The sequence below is a fragment of the Cheilinus undulatus genome, linkage group 11, assembly GCF_018320785.1.
Source record: "Cheilinus undulatus linkage group 11, ASM1832078v1, whole genome shotgun sequence".
NCBI classification, from domain to species: domain Eukaryota; kingdom Metazoa; phylum Chordata; class Actinopteri; order Labriformes; family Labridae; genus Cheilinus; species Cheilinus undulatus.
This window is the reverse complement of record NC_054875.1, coordinates 12,201,887-12,220,335: the sequence shown is the minus strand read 5'-3', so window position 1 is coordinate 12,220,335 and position 18,449 is coordinate 12,201,887. Positions and strand designations below refer to the sequence as shown.

Genomic DNA, 18,449 nt, shown 5'->3' with positions numbered 1-18,449 from the left:
TAAAAGTATTTACTGACCACAACCCGCTGATTTTCTTGCAACAGATGCGCAACTTGAATCAGCGCCTCATGCGCTGGTCCCGTCTCCTGCAGGATTTAATCCTTGAGCTCCTTCACAAGAAGGGATCAGAAAATGTCATTGCAGACAGCTTGTCCAGGTCTTTCACTTGAACTAAACATCATAGGGGGATGTTTAATTCTTGGGAAATGGGGTGTTATGACCGCGGTTGTAATCTGTTTTGTCTTTGTATATTGTGTCTATTGTCTTTAATGTGGTTGTGCCTGGAGCATGTGTGAGACAACTATCTAGTCAATTAGGTGCGCCATCGCCGGTTGATGATTGGCTGATCTGGGTCCTGCGCGGACAGCTGGTAGGCCGCTGAGGAGCTCTTCTTCGATTTAAGGAGAAGAAGTGACGTCACTGCGGCACAGGGGGAACCTCCATTTCATTCATCTTTCAACGTCTTTCACGCCACAGCATCATCGTAGCCAAGCTCCATAAATCGTTAACTTAAGTAGTCTTTCAGTAAAATGGTAAGGGGTGAAATTTGTTGGTGTATCTTTGTGTAGTAGGTAACCAGGGAGATTGATTTACGTTGTTAGTGGTTTAATTTAAACGTCTCTCCCTTCCTTAGTTCTCTTAATTTCACCCTGAGGTATCCAGAGTCCTTTGTTATTGTGAACCTTTTTAAATTTGTGAAAATAAATTATAATTTTGTTAAAAACCTTGAACTTTAGTTGGTGTGGTAATTTGAGAGATGAGTGATTTAGGTCATCTTCATGTTGTGTCCTGGCCACCCCTAGACGGGACATAACACTTTCACACAATGTTCTCATCATGTTTATAGTCAGAATACATGTTGGTAAAAGTTTCTAGAACAGTTTTAAAGCATTAAACAAGTTAACATCGATCTCAGCCTTAGACACACACACTCACCTTCAGCATAGGAGCATTTTCCTTTGCTGAGGTACGTACGGTGGCCTGTTTGGAGCCCTACTGCTGCAGTAGCATGATTAACCCACCAGGTGGCATTAAAGTAACATAAATATGGCAAGAATATTAATTTTGGAGAAATTCAACAAATAGGGCATTTTTAACTCTGTTACATATGGGTCCGTTCGAAAAGTCCATTTTGCTTAGGAAGGTTCCTAACTGAGTGAAACGACCTGGAAGCATTTTAGTGTCGGCCATGATAAAGGCCGTTCGAATTCTCCAACTCCAAAGGAGCTTCATTATTTCCTTTATTATCTCCTTTAGCCTGGGAAACACTGGACCGTCCTTTACCAAAGGAGAAATGAAAAGATGACCCACAATGCTTTGCGTAAACTTCATTTAAAGTGACGCACCTGTTGACTGCTCATCAGAACAAGTGAATAACTTGACTGCAACTTTACTAGCCCTGATTTAAACCGTAAAATTCAGTCAAACTTATAATCCATGTGATAAACGAAAGGCAGTAGGGATGAACAGACAAATATTACAGCCATGACAACTTTATCATTCAACTTATAACTATTTAATTTTTGCATTTTCCATTTACTTGGGTTGTCTTTGTGAAATATAAAAATTGGTTTGATGATCTGAAACATTTCAGTGTGATAAATATGCAAAAAACTCAGGAATCAGAAAGGGGGTAAATACTTTTTCACACCACTGTATATAAATCCTAAGTATGGAGATTTAAATAAAAGAATATTTACTTAAAAATAAAAATGTTCCATTTTGGATATTTTTATTCTTTTGATCAGGTTTTACCAACAAACCTCTGCTAAAGTGACCAACAACCAACCTCTCCATGGGGGTGGAAGCTCTGAGGAACAAGACAGAAATGAACAGACAAATGGCCAAGGACGCCAAAGCTCAGGCTGACAACGCCACACATGCAACAACCTCACTGCAGCAGGTGATTCTGTGGGCAACAAGTTGTGTTGATACATTTGCATTAAAAAAACTGACATGACTTTGGTGAATTTTTGTCTTTATTGAACGTAAACAGAATTGTTTCTCACAATACTGTGTGGTCCTTTAGAGCCTGAATGACACGGAGAAGAGGTACCAGGAGCTGCAGATGAAGATGGACTCTCTTGGCGGGGAGTCTGGAGGTCTGATCAATATCAACCAGAGAGCAAAGGATATCAAGAAGGAGGCAGTGGACCTTCTTAACAAAGCCACCAAGGGGACAGAGAAACTCAAGAGTGAGTGCATGCAGCTGCTCTCAGTGTTTACATTCATCATGTGCTGTCTGTCAGGTCATTCCTCCTGTAGAAGAAATCTGTGAGGAAAACTTAATATAATATAGGGAAGAAAACTCAGCCAAATAACATCTGTTGTTGATACAGGTGACTCATTGCTCATTAAACCAAATTATATTGCAGGTTATCTGGATATTTTTTTCAGCAATAAAGTAGAAAAACTAAGAGAAGAAATGTCATCTGTAAGTCTCCTTCCCTCTCATGTGTTAAGAATAGCACAGTTCATCAATTGTAACAATTCTCTTAAATCTGAATTAAATAAAGTTAATGTTAAACAAGTTGAACAACTGTTATCAACCATAAATACTGACAAACCAGGAGGTGGGAATAATCTAGATGTAAAGATTTTAAAAGCGGCCAGTGAGTGTTTGGATGGACCAGTTTGACACATCTTTACCACCAGTATTGCCAGTTGTGATTTTTCCTCCACATAGAAAGAGGCACACGTTACCCCTATACAACAAAAACTATACTAAAACTGTAGACCAATAGGTCTGTTGCCAATTTTTAGTGAAATGTTTGAAAAGACTGAACGAATACAGCAGTTTTTAAAGCTAAATAACAACATGCATATCAAGAAGGTCTTTCAATGGCAACTGCTTTGACACAGAAGACCGATAAATACTTTCAGTATATTGACAATAATAATTTAGTTGGAGCAATGCTACTTGATTTTAGCTCTGCATAGATGTCCTTGATCATGAGCTGTTACTACATAAATTGAAATCTTACAAATTTACACCAAACATGGTGAGCTAGTTTCAAAGTTATTTGTCTAATAATAATGATAATATAACAATGATAATGTTAATGTGTGCAAGAGAACAGGGAGTTAAAAGGTCAATGATATAACTGGGACAGAGACGTTGATTGCTGTAAAGCAATCAATAAAATCTTGAAATCAATCCTAAAACGTACTGGCAGGCACTGTAAAGATGCTAAAACAGGTGTAATGTGCTTGTGCTGTTTAGTTCTGGTTAAATCCTGGCAAAAAGGACCTTGTAAATGAAAAGTTTATTGAGTTAGCTATTGTCATCCTTGATGCTTTTCGTGTCAAAGAACCATGAATGTTTTTCTCTTCTGTTGTTTGAGGGGTTTTGTTTTTGTTGTTTTGTTTTGTTTTTTTCTTTGTGGGTTTCCCACTGTTCTTCTTGTATTTACTGGTGGTAGCCAAACCAGACTAGAACTGGGCTAAATCCCATTTCACCCCTTGACCGGACCACTTAGCCCAGTGACTAAGTTCTGCACCTTCACATCCAGAGACGGACTGTCCCTAATCTTGTTGGAATAGAGGGGTAGTGTAAAGTGACAGGGCTACATGGCCCTTTAAATGGATTTTCATGAGGCAAACTAAACCAAGTGTCAAAGGAAATCTCCCAGAATGCCTAATGAATTCTTGGCAAGCTTTGAAATCTCAAGCAATCTAAGATATTAATTCAATTTTGTATCAATGCATTTTGGTCTTTTTTGTTTCAAACAAGCATTATACAGATTGCTTACGGTAGAAATGTCTAGGATTGTAGTTGCATCTGTTTACACTAGAAAAGCACTCGGAGAGTGCAGACCTCCGCCGTTAGCCCTATCTCCCAGTAGTACAGAATCTTTAAAAAAAATCCCTGGATCCAGACAGTGATCTGGATCACTCCCAAAATCTAATCACTTCTTCCTTATGCCATTTCTGACGTTTCCTGAAAATGTCATCAAAATCCGTCCATAACTTTTTGAGTTATGTTGCTAACAAACAAACTAACAAACTAACCTTGCTGATCACATAACCTCCTTGGCGGAGGTAATACATGCTGTCGACAACTACCGATGATGCAGCAGGAGCTTGAATGGTTGTCCCATTTTACTGGGGAAATGTCACTACTACCCCTTGTAATTCAGTTTCTCTTTAAAAACAGGGAGTTGGGGTTAAAATTCAGAAATGAGACTGAGCTTTTCTTTGCTATTACACATTAAACTGAAATAAAGGGTTAATTTCAGATAGGCAACAAAATTCTAGTTCAATTCAGTGTGTTTTTCATATATATATTAGTAGTATCATGAATCGTCAATGCAGTTTATTACAATTTGTCTTATTCCACTAGACAACTAGAAATAATAAAAAAGGAATAAATCACCAAAGAGACTTTTTTGTACAATGTTGACTTTGTATGCAGTAAAGAACAGTTGGAAACCATTCAAACATGTTAATAACATCCCTCACAGGTAGATATCAAAATGTACTCAATTCTACGCAACAGAAGACATGAAAAAGGATATCTCCTCCATCCAGGCATCTATGTGACTCTCCTAGTACCTTACAAGTCCTGTGGATATTTAAATGATATTTTTGAAGATGTTTCGTTGTAGATATTCCCCTGTGTCCATTTTAACCTCTATCTCTCTTCTATTCTTGCAGAACTGGAGAAAAAGTTCAGGAGTAATGAGCAGCGCATGCAGAGGCAGCGCACAGAGCTGGACCAGCTGAAGGAGAACGCCACTCTGGTGCGGGATGAGATCAGAGAACAGGTGCAGAAGTACAGTAACTGTGTGTGAGGAGGTTCATCTGCACTGTTTTTTACCATGTGCTGCTGTAGTTCAGACCAGAGCGATGACTGATGGGGACAAAAACGCCCATAAAAATAATATGCTGCTTTGGTAAATCCATTTGTCACAAATATATATATAAAGTTTTACACATTACCTGTCAAGTGTTATATCACAGAAATGCCTTCCTCTGTCCATGTACTGTACCACATTTACACTCCTTTATATCATTGATTTACTGAATGGTGTTTTTAAGCTATTACTACAGGGGTAAGACCTGTGGAGAGTATTTGTTTGACTGTATATTATGCCAGGCTAAATGATTTTTCATAAATAATAAATTAAAGAAGTTATCAGATTATGTTATCAGAAATGTATTTTGATCAAAAGTGCTTCTTGTTTGTTCTGCTGTAATCTGACCATGTTAGCATTTACGATATGACTTACCTATCAAGAAATAAAAGGAAAAGTTTTGATTATTGAAACTAAATTTTGAGCTTATTTTTATTATAAAACAGATTCTGATCAAATACATCTGAGTGCATTTTGTTATAAGTAAAATACTTTCTGAGGTGTGATTATGAAATGAATAAATTTCATACAGTTGTGTGTAAATATCATAATAAGTCATTTTTATGTGGTGATGTGTGGTTATGATTGGTGGCCACAAGAGTGCGCCTTTCACTCAGGACAGTGTTGTTGTTTGCAAAGTCATCTATGCTCTCTTAATGAAGGTCCATCCTTTTGGAAGACTGTCCATTATTTCACCAACTGGAATAATATGGATGATCCTGCATTTCAGCACAGTTACGAAGATGCACAGACCTTCTCTACTTTGCACACATGGCCTATCAAAGAAGTTATGTAAGTCTATGAGAAAGTCTTGTTTCCTGTGGGCTCTATCACCATTCACATAGAGGTGAGGGGGCTATAAGTGCTTGAGCACCTGTCCTTGTGTCCCTTGTTGAGGTCTTTTTTTATGTATTCATTCATTCATGTGAAGGGGCAGGTAGAAAGGCCTCTTTTCCTTTCAAGGAAAACATATATAATATACATACAATATATCCCTAAATACCCAAAAAGTTGGGATACTTTGTAAATTTTAAATTGAAATAGAGTGCAATGATTTGAAAATCTCATAACCCCATTTTCTATTCACAATTGAACATCATGCCAGATGTTGAAACATTTTACCATTTTATGAAAAATATCAGCTCATTCTGAATTTGATGGCAGTAACACATCTCAAAAACAAAGGACAGGGCAGTGTGCATTGTGCAACCAAACTTCTTTCAACAACATTCTGTAAATGTCTGGGAAGTAAGGAGACATGCTGCTAGAGTTTTAGGAGAGCAGTGTTGTCCCATTCTTGTCTGATGTAGCATTCTAGCTACTCAGTAGTCCCTGGTGTCCTTTGCTGAATTTTTTGTTTCGAGCACCAAATGCTGTCTGTTGGTGTTTGCAGCACCCAGACTCTTCTACTGTGAAGCCATGCTGTCATGATGGATTTGGGATGTGGTTTAGCATTGTCTTGCTGAAATATGCAAGGCCTTCCGTGATAGCACTTTTCCAGATGTGTAAGCTGCCCACGCCGTAAACACTAATGCATCCCCATACCATCTGAGAGATGCAGGCTTTTGACCTGTGAGGTACTAACAAGCTGGATGGCCCGGCTCCTCTGTAGTCTACAGGTCAAAGTGCCAAAGGTTTCCTACATGAATTTCATGTGTTCAATCATCTGACCACAGAGCAATTCTCCATTTTGCATTAGTCTATTTCTAATGAGCTTTGGCCCAGAGAAGCAACAGCATTTGTCACATATGGCTTTTTATTTGCTGGTACAGCTTTAACTTGCATTTGTGGATGGCACAGTGAACTGTGTTCACAGACAATGACTTCTGGATGTGCTCCTGATCTCTTCCAGTACAGAATCATGCCTGATATTAATGCAGTGCCACCTGCAGGTCTGAAGATCATGAGCATCCAATATTGACCTTTGTCCTTGCCTCTTGTGCACAGAGATTTCTCCAGATTCTCTGAATCTTTTGATGATACTATCAACTGTCGATGTGGCAAAATTTAAAGTCTTCACAATTTTATGCTGAGGAACATTTTTCTGAAAGTGTCTCATGGGTGAACTTTTGCCATCTTTACTTATTAAAGAGTTAGCCTCTCTAAAATGCTCCTTTTACCCAGTCATGTTTCTGACCTGTTGCTAGTTAGCCTAATTAGTTGAAAAATGCTCTGCCAGCTGATTTTCATTACTACTAGGCTACTTACTTTTCCAGCCTTTTGTTTCCCCTGTCCCAACTTTTTTGAGACATGTTGCTTACATCAAATTCAAAATGAGCTAATATTTTTCATGAAATGGTCAAATGTCTCCTTTTCAACATCTGATGTGTTGTTTATGTTCTGTTGTTAATCAAATATGGGTTTATGAGGTCTGCAAATCACTGCATTGTGGTTTTATTTATATTGCCCCATCTTTTTTGGAATTGAGGTTGTATCCAGGCTGATTTTGTCACTTATACTGGCTTTCATTGCACGTAGTTGGGACACAGTGTGAGGGGACAAGATTTATCACTGAACAGGTGATGTTTACTGATGGCAGTTACACTGATAATATTATCTTTCAATCAATCTACAAACAATTATTAAAGCCTAGGGATCTCCATTATTAAAATAACAGAGATCCCTGGGCTTCTGCAACCAACCTCAAGTGGAATAATTTGGAGCTGCAGTGTTTTGTACTTCTAGATTGGCTTTAGTATTCTTTAAAAGTTATGGCTTTGTTGGCCCACAAGAAAAAAAGATAGAGAAAAATAAGTAAATCTCAATATTTGATATAAACAGCTTAACCTCAGTTGGTTTCTGGAGGTCTTGAGTATTTAACTTGTTGTGAAACTCCATAGACATTACATAAAATCCTTATAACAATCCGTATTACAGTGCTGACCTGCAAAGCTAACCAGCTATCTGAGTACTCATGGCTATAAAACACTTGATTCAGCATGAAAGTGGCATTAAAAAACAGAGAAAAAGGCAACGGTTCAAGACTGTGTACGCATTTCTTTACAAAGAGGAAGGAACTACGCATCCCACAATCCATTCTGATTCATTTTATTTGTTGTTAATGAAAGCTTTTCAAGCTTTCCGACATACATGTACCTGTTTCTACTTTTATCTTTAGTGTAGTGCTGATATTTTAAATGATGTTGTAGTTTGCGTATTTATCACTTCATACTGTGGCGGCATGTGATGCAATCATCTGTAGTCAAAAGGCTTTGTCCACAAGCTTAGTGGACATTTCCATAGTAACCAGAGATCCCACCAATCAGAGGCGTCACTGACACTGAAGGATTGTGGGTATTGTAGTATTTCTGACTGAGACCATGAACAGACTATGTTTTCCTTAAAGTGAGGTTGATATGTAGGGAAGTTTTGTCTTCTACAGGAGCATATACCATCGTTTCACACTATGGTAGCTCTGGTTAAGTCTGACTGGGATCCTTCTGATAATTTGGCTAATAATCAAATCCTCTATGGAGAAAATGAGTGGGACTTTTGCTTCCGGAACCCCACCGCTGAGTTCTATTTGAAAAAAAACATGGAATGCTTCCTGATTGGTCGATGCCTGTCCTTGGAAGGCTTGACTCAGAGCCATCAATGGCTCTGGCTTGAATGTTCTTAATGACATCACAGGAATGCTTCCTGATTGGTGGATGCCTGTCCTTTGAAGACCATTCTAAGAAATCCCTATATAAGCCCCTCAGACTGCAGTAAACATTATTAGTCCTGTTAGAGACATTGAACTGTCCGACGGCATTAATGTTTAGATTTCACAGCAAGACATTGAAAGATTCAATGAGTCAAGAATCTACAGTCATGCAGAGAAGTTTGCAGAAAACCACAAATATGAACGAGTGGAGCGTGGTAAAAAACGCCAAAAAAGGCGTTAACAGACAAAATAAGAATTACGCCACACCACACTGGGAACAGCCCCGCCCAGTTTGGAACCATTATCCTCAAGGGACTGCAGCTGCAAGGAAACCTGAGCCAGTGCAATCACAGGAACCTGCAGAGACCCAAGAGGATTCATGGTCTAATGATGAAGGCGAATCATTTTGTTTAAAAGTGAACCCCCCAGAGCCAGCAAAGAAGAAGAAAAAGAAGAAGAAGAAGAAGAACAGCTATGGGGAGGAGGAGCCGAGCCAGCCCTGTTTGGTGGATGATGACGAATGTGAAGACCCCCTAGATATGGGATTCACATATTCAGCCAGACGGAAGGTCATACTGGATCTGACACAGTGTATGTCAGTTTATGACTACTACCAGTCAGAGAACGTGGCCAAAGCTGAGCCTGAAGCAGTGCCTGAAGAGGGACCACGGGCTGAGGAGAGTCCTTCAGAGATCCAGTCTGTGGCTGCAGACGTTCAATTAGATCAGGTCACTGAGGTGACAAAGGACCAGCCTGAGATCCCACTTCAGGAAACCATTCAGGCACCAGATCAACTCCCAGAGGATCAAGCAGCCAAAGTCTCCTCTTATATGGATCTGCTCCCTGTTGAGGTCTCAGACAAACAGGCCACAGCCGGGGCAGAAGTCATGGAAGAGGGGACAGAGGACTGCCTTGCTCAGCTGAGAGAGGAGAACTGGGGACTGAAGGCAGAACTGTCAAGGGTTCGCATGGAGCATCAGGATCAGGAATGGATTTGGTCACATGATATGGGCATGATTACTGCCGAACTCAGCCTGACCAAACAAGACCTGGTCCAAAAGACTCGTGAATGGGAAGAGGAAAAGAAGTGTCTTCTGGCTAGAATCGACTCCGCTGGTCCAAATCATACAGACCTGAGGGGGGACGAGGTCTCTGGGGAAATCAGCACCCTGAAGGCCGCCCTCAGCCAGGCCCAAGGAGACCTGGTTCAAAAGAGCTGTGAATGGAAGGAGGAAAAGAAGTGTCTCCTGGCCAGAATCAACGGCACTGCTCCAAATCAAAAACACCTGAGGGGGGGTGAGGTCTCCAGGGAAATCAGCACCCTGAAGGCGGCACTCAGCCAGGCACAAGAAGACCTGGCGAAGAGCCACCAATTGGAGGAGGAGATCTCCAGGATTAAGGCCTCTATGGAGCAGGCTAAAATGGACCAGAGGAAACAGAGACAGCTGTGGAAGGAGGAAAGATCCCGCCTCATCAGTGAGCACAAAGAGGCCACCACGAGGTTAGAGGGGGAACTGAGGGACGCCCAAAATGAGCTCGGTAACGGCACAAGCTCATGGGAGAAAGAACGTTTTCAGATCCTCTTGTCTCAAATGGACAAAAGGGCCAAAGCAAGAGCTGCATTGGACCAGGCTCAGGGCACCATAGAGGTCCTCACACACCAGTTGGAGGAGGAGAGATCCCGTCTTCCAGCAGAACATCCAGAGGATTCTATGGAGACGGCTCTGAGCGAGGCCAGGGAAGCCCAGGCAAGAGAGAGACAGCAGTGGGAGGCTGAAAAATCAAGGCTCCAGGCCCAAGTATCAAATTTGGAAGGGGAACTGGCACAGGCCAAAAAGGACCTGGCAAACAAGAACAGTCAGTGGGACGAGGAGAGATCAGGGCTCCTCAGAGAAAGTGCTGACCTGAGGGAGTCTCTGCAGCAGATCCAGAAGATGATGGAGGGACAGACGCTGGACTGGCAGCAGGAGAAAGCCTCTCTCCTGGACTCTGTCAACATCATCCAGCAGACTCTGGAGGTGAAGAAAGTCCAACCGACAGAAACATCTGACAGTCCGAGTCAGAGATTGGACAATCTAGAAGTCAAGCTGGAAGTCCAACCAACAAAAACATCGGACAGTCTGAGTCAGAGGTTGGACAATCTGGAGGTCAGGCTGGAGGCTCGGAAAAAGAAGAAGAAGAAGAAATCTTTGAAGGAGTGGTTTCGGAGTCTGTTTACCAGAGATTCAGAGGCCTCCACTTCATCTTCTGACAGCCTCCAGCACTGACTCCAAACCCTCCTCCCTGTCACCTGTTAACTGTCTGAAGGGCTGCATGGTGGGACTGTGGGTAACGCATCAGGAGGGTTTCTGGTTCCAAAACCTTTGGGCAGGAGCCTTTCTGTGTGGAGTTACCATCGTCTACCATGCACTAACGGGTTCTCTCCGGGTGCTCCGGCTTCCCCAGAAAAAAGGCATAACAACAGGTTAACAGGTGACTTCAAAAATAAAATAAAATAAAATAAAATAAAATAAAAAAAAAAACAGAATTGGTGTCAAACTCCTTGTACTTCTTGTTGATCTATTTTTTTCAGATTTTATTTTTAAGGTGGGCACAGATGTCTGTCATGTGTAAAGATACTCAATAAAGGATCAAGTCTTTATGAATCTGAGTTTAAGTCTGCTATCTTTATGTTTATGGCTTTGATGAATTTATTTCCCATGCTGTCACCTCAGCTAAGGTTGCATTACAACATTGAAAACATCTTCATGCTCCACTGATGATGATCATGATGACAACAGAACAGACTGTTGCTAAAATGTTGACCACAGCTCTCTGCTCCAATAAAACTTCTCTTCCCACGTACCTGCGGGCTACCTTACACTCTGCTGTGCTTCTCTCTGTTGGATTATGGCCCTGGATCCTGAGGTCTAACAAGGAGAGGCTGTCCTCCAGCAGCTCAGGGAATGTGTGATATGACAGAGATTTATAACAGGCTTTGTTCAGGAGGAGACAGCCTGCTAGCACTGTGGGATCTGTACACCTGTAACCATCACACATACTGTACCAAAGAGTAATATGACCACATTCAGTGGTAAAAATAGAATATAAATCATCATACTGGGGATAAGATGCTTAGAAATACAGTATGACTATTAGATTTTGCAATAATTCTTCCAACCTATTTTTAGTCTTAATGCTGTGAGACAGAGCAGACAGAGAGGGGAGTTGTGGTCCGTGGGTGATCACTGTTACTTGTTGGGTTCAGTCAAAGGGAATCTAATCCGTCCAGCAGGGAGCGTGCATTCCTGCTCACAGACAGAGAGCGGCTCACTGGAAAACATGCAGTGGGTCCGTAGAAGACAACTTAGAGATGAATCAAGTTTAGGAATCAGAAATCCAATTTAAAAGCTCAAACTTTGTCTCTGATAACTTATATTAGACCAGATCTGATGATATATTGTACTCTTTCTTCATGGGGCTGCTCTACATTTGTGGTGTCAATTATCTCTTCACTGGAGGGCCAGAGGTTTTAATCCTTAAATGCTGGAGTGTCCTTTTACAAGACACTGAACCCAAAATTACCCAAAATAAGCATTCACATGCCACTGTTGCAACAGTAGCACGTAAATGCTTTTGAATGTGGATGAAAGTCAGTTAGGCCTGATAAAGATCTTACACATCAACCTCTTCCTTCAGTGTATGATGTGGAGTGAATAGATGAGCATGACCGACTGTGTTAAAAGCACTCTGAGTGAGTGAGTCAACTAAAGAAATGCACCATTCAAACTCAAGTCCATGTATCTCTATGCAACATGATTATTTCCTCTTTGGCCCTTTAATTAAAGCAGTAGTATCAGCCAACTTATCAAAATTACATTGCGTATATGTATTTTTGCCATCTCCCCAAATTTTTCAGTGAAGCTCAGCGTTAGATCATGCATGACGAGGTAGTCATATGCCCAGCCGTGATCAGCTGATGACCAGCTGATCTTAATTATCACCTGCAAGCTCCCACAACCAATCACAGCTCTTTCTCTCAACACAGCGGTGTATTTCAATACAAAGTACTTCCCACTAATCCCTGCTTGCATTAATGCTGATGCTACTATGGATTAATTGCTTTTGAACTACACTTTGTCATAAATGTATCTGTTCATATGGGATTTTTAGCCGTTTGCTCCCTGGAAAGTCAAAGAATGCTGCCTGACTAACTCAGGGCGCAACTTCTGAGCAGAGCCTTCTCAAGTAAAACTGTAGATCCATTTGCAATAAAATGGTTAAATTTATGACAGAGAAATGTGCATGAAATTCAATCAAAAAAGCAACCAGAACTGAACTCATGATATAAAGATTTTAATTCAATTTGACTGAAGAGGATAATTCAGTCAAATGGATGTTAACTTTTTGGTTTCTGTGGATTTAAAGAAGGAAAAACTTCTGTCTAATGGGGACTTTGCATAGTAATGAGATGCTAATTCTCATCATTACAGCGGTTTTGAGATTAAAATCTGTAAACGTAATCTCTTACATCTAAACAGGATCGTGTTATTATTCTTACACCTCTGACAGGAGAGGACAAAATGAAGAAATTACCTCAGATAATGTGCACAAGCATATTAAGAGAACTTTATTTGCTGTCTATCAGCAACTTTCATGTTGTTATGACACAAGCTTACATACTTAAAAGAAGATTTAGAGCCCGGTCGGAGCTTGAACACTTCTCTCTTTACTTTGTGGGCTTGCTGACGTTCTTATTTCAACACTAACCCCTCTTGAAATGTATGAACTATGTTAGTATCCACCTTGCCAACTCTTCAGTTTGGTTAATCTCAAATTCAGTATTAAGAATTGATATTAAATCAATATTAAAAGAATCACATCTCTGATGTTACCAGACTGAACAGCTTATTTTAAACAGTTGTTAAAGACACATATTGTTAGCCTCATAACATAATTGCCTACTTCATTTTTTTTTTCCAAATTGTGATATCTGTCTAACTCTACTTTCCTAATGCTGCTGATTCATTTTGCCTTATTGCCTAACTCCTCAGCCAATCAGAGTGCTTCTTACAGTCCATAATCGCTATGCCTAAGTCAACTATTAATGATTATCTATTAAGTCACTTTTATATGTTATTTAGTCCTTTATGTGGCTTTTCTTTTTAAGGAACTTGTTCATACATCTGGTAGAACTTACAGTCACAGTATAAATAAAAGAAATCCTATGTGTTTGCCAAAATGTGTTTTTTTCCCCTTTTTTTCTGAAAGCCTTAAAATATGACTTAGGCAAATATACTATGAGGCTCACAATATTCAACTTTTTCTAGTTAATAGTAGCACAAACAGAGCAACAGACTGGGCTTTACAAAAAAATATAATGTATGACTTTCAGCTTGTAATTACATTTAGCTGGATGCCAGTTTAAAAAATGAAGCAGTATTTCCTAAACTAAAGATGTATTTAATTCAAAACAACTGCTGTTGGCTTCAGTGGTGTGCATGGGGGGGGCAGTCGCCCCCCTAATGGCCCAATTATTGGAAATCGCACGCTAAAGTAAGGCTACATAATATGCCATTTGTATGACATATAAACATGTCTAACGTGCCCTCCAAAACATGTGAAACTTAGTGCCCTCTTCAGTGGCGAGAATGTGCTTTATGTGCCCGTTTTTTCTTTTTGCCCCTGCCCTTGAAAAAGTCTGTGCACACCACTGGTTGGCTTAGTCACTGTAAGTCATTGAAGGAAACGTTAACGTTGCTGTTATCATTACTGTACCCCAAGTTCCATCCACATTCGTAGCCATAGTAGAGCCAACAGGAAGGTGCTCTACGGAATATATATGTTTTTCATTTAGCCCTAAGCCCATTGACAACAAACCCAAGTATGGTGAGAAGAGCAAATTGTCTTGATTTTTAATAACTTGCTGTTAAAACATCTTAGAGAATAAAATGGGGTTCTCCTTTCACTGTAAGTCTTTTGTCTAATTCAGGAATTATCAATGATAGATGTACTGATTATTGGAAATACATGAGAGTAAGAAGTGTGACAACCAGCCCCAGTCTCCCCTACTCCTTTTTTGTTGTCATATCAAATAAACAAAGATGATGAAAGTGTACTTTGCGGATGAACATCTCAGCCTCTTACATGTGGTGTAAATCTTCTACAGGACAGCTCAGTTGGACTTGAAAAAATGGACTTTGTAGAATTATTCAAACAATTTTGAATAACCTTTATTGTAACTTTTATTCTGTGTTGATTTGGCGCCCCCTGTAGACAAAAGCAGTCCACTCTCAGCTGCTTTTTAATTCTTGACTACCTTATCCACCCACACGGGGATTCCCCTGACGACCCCTAACCCCTACCGACACCCCCTCCTCCCTCCGCTCCGCTCCGGGAGTCCAGCTCGGGGTTTCCAACGGAGAGACGCAGGAGCTGAGAGGACTCCTCACCGCTAACAGCTCAGACCCGCATCTGCCCGGGACCTCCGCAGGAAGTGGACCGAGGGGGACACGGGACTCGAGCACAACACAAGTGTACACCTGAAACAAGAGCTCTGAAACACGGTGAGTGGGGTGTAGCTGTGTTTTTAGCAAGCACGAGGAACTTTATGAAAGATTCACGAGGATGTACACCTTTTACAGTTGAAAACACTTTACTTTAAGGAGTCACGTCGTAGAAAAGTTCAGTTTTTTGAACTTTCTGTTCCAAAGAGAGCAGAAAGACTTTGATATGTGTGTGTAAAGTGATACTAAACTGCTGAAAACAGTCCCTGTTCATATCAGACTTTATTGTCCGCCACAGGTTGCAGCAGCCCCGCGGTGGATGAGCGCTCAGAGATGGAGGCGTCGCTGCTAATGCTCGTCTGCGGTGAGTCGACTGTACAAGTCAATCCATGTTTGCTGCTTCTTATTAAATCCTCTGATGTTACTCAGTGAGCAGGGATAAAAGATAAAGACTGTCTGCAGGTCTCTGAGCTGCCTTTGATAAATCACTGGAAAATATGGAGCCCACGGGTTCATGTTAAGGCTGTGGAGGATGAGTCTGAGTCAAAGTTTGTAATGAGTTTAAGATAAAGGCCTATTAGAGCGTTTTATTTTCTTTTTAATGGTTTCACTTATTTGTTAGAATCTCTGTCAGAGAGAAAAAAATAGTTTTTACAATCATTACATCTGTTAAAATGACAATTTTCTAGTTTAAAAAAAGCATTGTTTTTTAAGTTGTCTAACTTCTGTCTTCTTAGTGAACTTGCAAATTTCTCATTTTATAAAGCAAAACTTCATTTTGTTTGTGCTCACTTTCAGTTTTCTTTATTTAAGTCAATCATAGAAAAGAAAAAAGTGAAATCTGATCATTCTAGTCTATGCATTTGATATTTAAATTTGTATATTGATATGTCTGTTTTAAGTCGCTCATGAGTTCAGCAGCAGTTCTGCTGGAAACAGTAGCCTGTACCTCCTGGATGTGGGGTTGATGGGAGTGTTGGCCTCCCAGGTCTCTGGGGTCGCTCCTGTCTCTCCCTCTCAGTCAGTCGGTCTCTCTCTGTGGGTGGTGTCGCTCTGTTTATGGTCCTCCTAAAACAGCCCAGCTGAGTCTGCAAATAGAGACACCCACTCCACACCCCTGCTCTAAGATTCCTCTGCATGCATCCGATGCTACATGTTCCTATATGTTAAGTCATTTCCTGTAGGTTATGTGAATTTCTTTTCTGTCCTTCTATTTTTTAGATCATTTTGGGGGGGCATTTTGCCTTTATTTGATAGGACAGCTGAAGATATGGGGAGAGAGAATGTGGGAAGGCATGCACCAAACATGCACATAGACCAGGAATCTATCTTGCCACCAGTGTGTTGAGGACTATAGCCTGTTCTTATGGGCGCCTCCTCTACCCACTTAGCTACACCAGCAGCCATCATGTCCTTTATTTACAGAGCATCAACATTTTGCTGAAAGGTTTTCACTTAAGTTCAAGAGGAGGTACCCAGGGGCTATCAGTATTACAAAATGATCCCTTGGATAATCAGTGAAAATGCACCAGAATGCATTGTTTCCTAAAGCTGAACACAATGGCTTTATTGCTCCTGTTAAAGTCAATTAGTGCCTGCTGTTGTCTCTTTAGTTACTGATTGCAGCTTCAGCTCCTGATAAAGCCCACTGGTCCTAACTTAAACTGCAGGTGGGATAAAAGGGATGTTGTTTTCACTTAGTTGTTGTTGTTGATGTTCTGGATAGCTTAATACTAGGAGAAAATAACGAGTTAGGGTGCTTTTATAAACGTGATATCATGTACTTTGACATTAACCTTTATAGCAGGTGGATTGGCCAAGATTCAAGCTAAGCTTCAAGCTGTAGATGGTCTTAGAATGCATGGCCCAATCTGTGTCATTTAAAGAGACAGAGGCCATAGCTAAGGGCATGGTTAAGTTTACGCTATTCCAGATCTTTAAACATGGCTGATCAGTGTGGATGTAGTTATAGTAGCAATTTTTTAAGAACTGGAAAAAAGAATTCTTTGTTAAAGAAGAACGAAGAACCACACTGAAAGCTTTTGCCTTTTGAGTTTGTGTTTTGTAGTGAAATCCCAGTACATTATACCGTAGTTGGCCTTTAATGAATGAGAGACAGAATATTTGTCTGGTCACGGTCATTTTCCATGTTTTTATAAAAACGTCCATCCAAATTTTTCGAGTAATTGCCCAGCCTTAGTGGGAATATAGAACAATAAAGCTTCCAAGCCTGACGTGAACCAGTGACTTCGCTGTTTATGGTCAGTGCCGGGTGGCTTAACTTGCTGGAGGACACAGTTAAAGTCTCCTGCTTCTTTTTAGAGGGCAGATTTAGAACCATTTATTACCCACGCCGATGTCTTTAATGCACTGCTGATAATAAATACTGTCAAAGGAGCAGAAACAGGAAACCAAAGCTACAGAGGGCGGGGTGGAACGATGTTTTAAAGAGAGCTGCAGGTGTGAGGCAGGGCTGGTTTTAGTAATTTCCAAGCCTAGGGCAAAGACCAATATGAGGCCCCTCCACCTTTAGCATCAATAGTGAGTGGAAAAAAATAGAAAACATCTCTTTTGAGTTAAACAGAACAACAAAACTACAGTAAATGTCCCAGTGTGAGAGATAAATACCCAAATAGCCAACCATCATTCATCAGCTCTTTGAATAGCATCTCAGAGCTCAAACAAATATTTTAACACGTCATTAGACTAGGAAGAAGTGGCATGAATGAAAAAAAATATATATATGCTCATTATTAGTAACATATCCTTTCCTCTAATACTATAGACATATTATGTGGCCTATTGTATCCCATTTAATTACAGAATAACCCAACAATTCACTGTTTCATTTTATTTCAGCTATGGATCAGATGATCTATGGATCTGCTTACATCACTGGTTTTGGAAGGGGGCTCTCGCTAAAGTATTTTAAGACAATGTGGCTCTTGGGTACAATAATGAGTACCACTGGTATAGACTGTCTTCAGACACAGAGAAATATCAGTGGCAGGCAGAAATATAATAGTTTCATTTGGAAAGCATGAACATCCTGAAAGAAGAAAGAGAGAAGTTATGAAACTGTATAATTTTAGATGTTATGCACACACATTTATATTTTACTTAAAGAGGTAGTGAACACTTTAACATTTTTTTCAGCTGCACACTGAGGTATCTGACTGAACTATGATAAAACACATCAGTGTTGGTGTTATAGCTGAAATTTGCACCAAACTGATAAAAATCTGGATTTTACGGCTTTTAATTAGCTCAAACAGACATCTGCCTTAAAAAATCTTTTCTGAAAGGTGGGGCTTATGTGACATAGAAACCGACCATCAGTCGGTTTCTATGTCACAAACTCTATATAAAAGATAGAGCGTTACCGCCTCTAACTGACTTTACCATTCAGAGACCACTTCCATCCTCTCCTGCCTGCACCTGCACTGTCTCGGCTCTGAGAGC

General features: G+C 40.4%; 2 protein-coding genes across 3 annotated transcripts in view; both read left to right on the top strand.

The window, feature by feature from the left end:
• LOC121517118 (laminin subunit beta-4-like) overlaps positions 1-4,793 on the top strand; it is a 34,325-nt gene extending 29,532 nt beyond the window's left edge. The window contains exons 4-6 of the mRNA XM_041798650.1: positions 1,786-1,903; positions 2,030-2,195; positions 4,657-4,793. Coding sequence (XP_041654584.1) covers positions 1,786-1,903; positions 2,030-2,195; positions 4,657-4,793 — 421 coding nt within the window. The remainder of the gene's footprint in view (positions 1-1,785; positions 1,904-2,029; positions 2,196-4,656) is intronic.
• A 10,102-nt stretch (positions 4,794-14,895) lies between these two features.
• Positions 14,896-18,449, top strand: part of lamb2 (laminin, beta 2 (laminin S)) — a 73,553-nt gene continuing 69,999 nt past the window's right edge. For both annotated transcript variants that reach the window (XM_041798592.1, XM_041798590.1), the window contains exons 1-2: positions 14,896-15,047; positions 15,286-15,351. In XM_041798592.1, the coding sequence (XP_041654526.1) occupies positions 15,321-15,351 (31 nt within the window). In that variant the 5' untranslated portion in view covers positions 14,896-15,047; positions 15,286-15,320. The remainder of the gene's footprint in view (positions 15,048-15,285; positions 15,352-18,449) is intronic.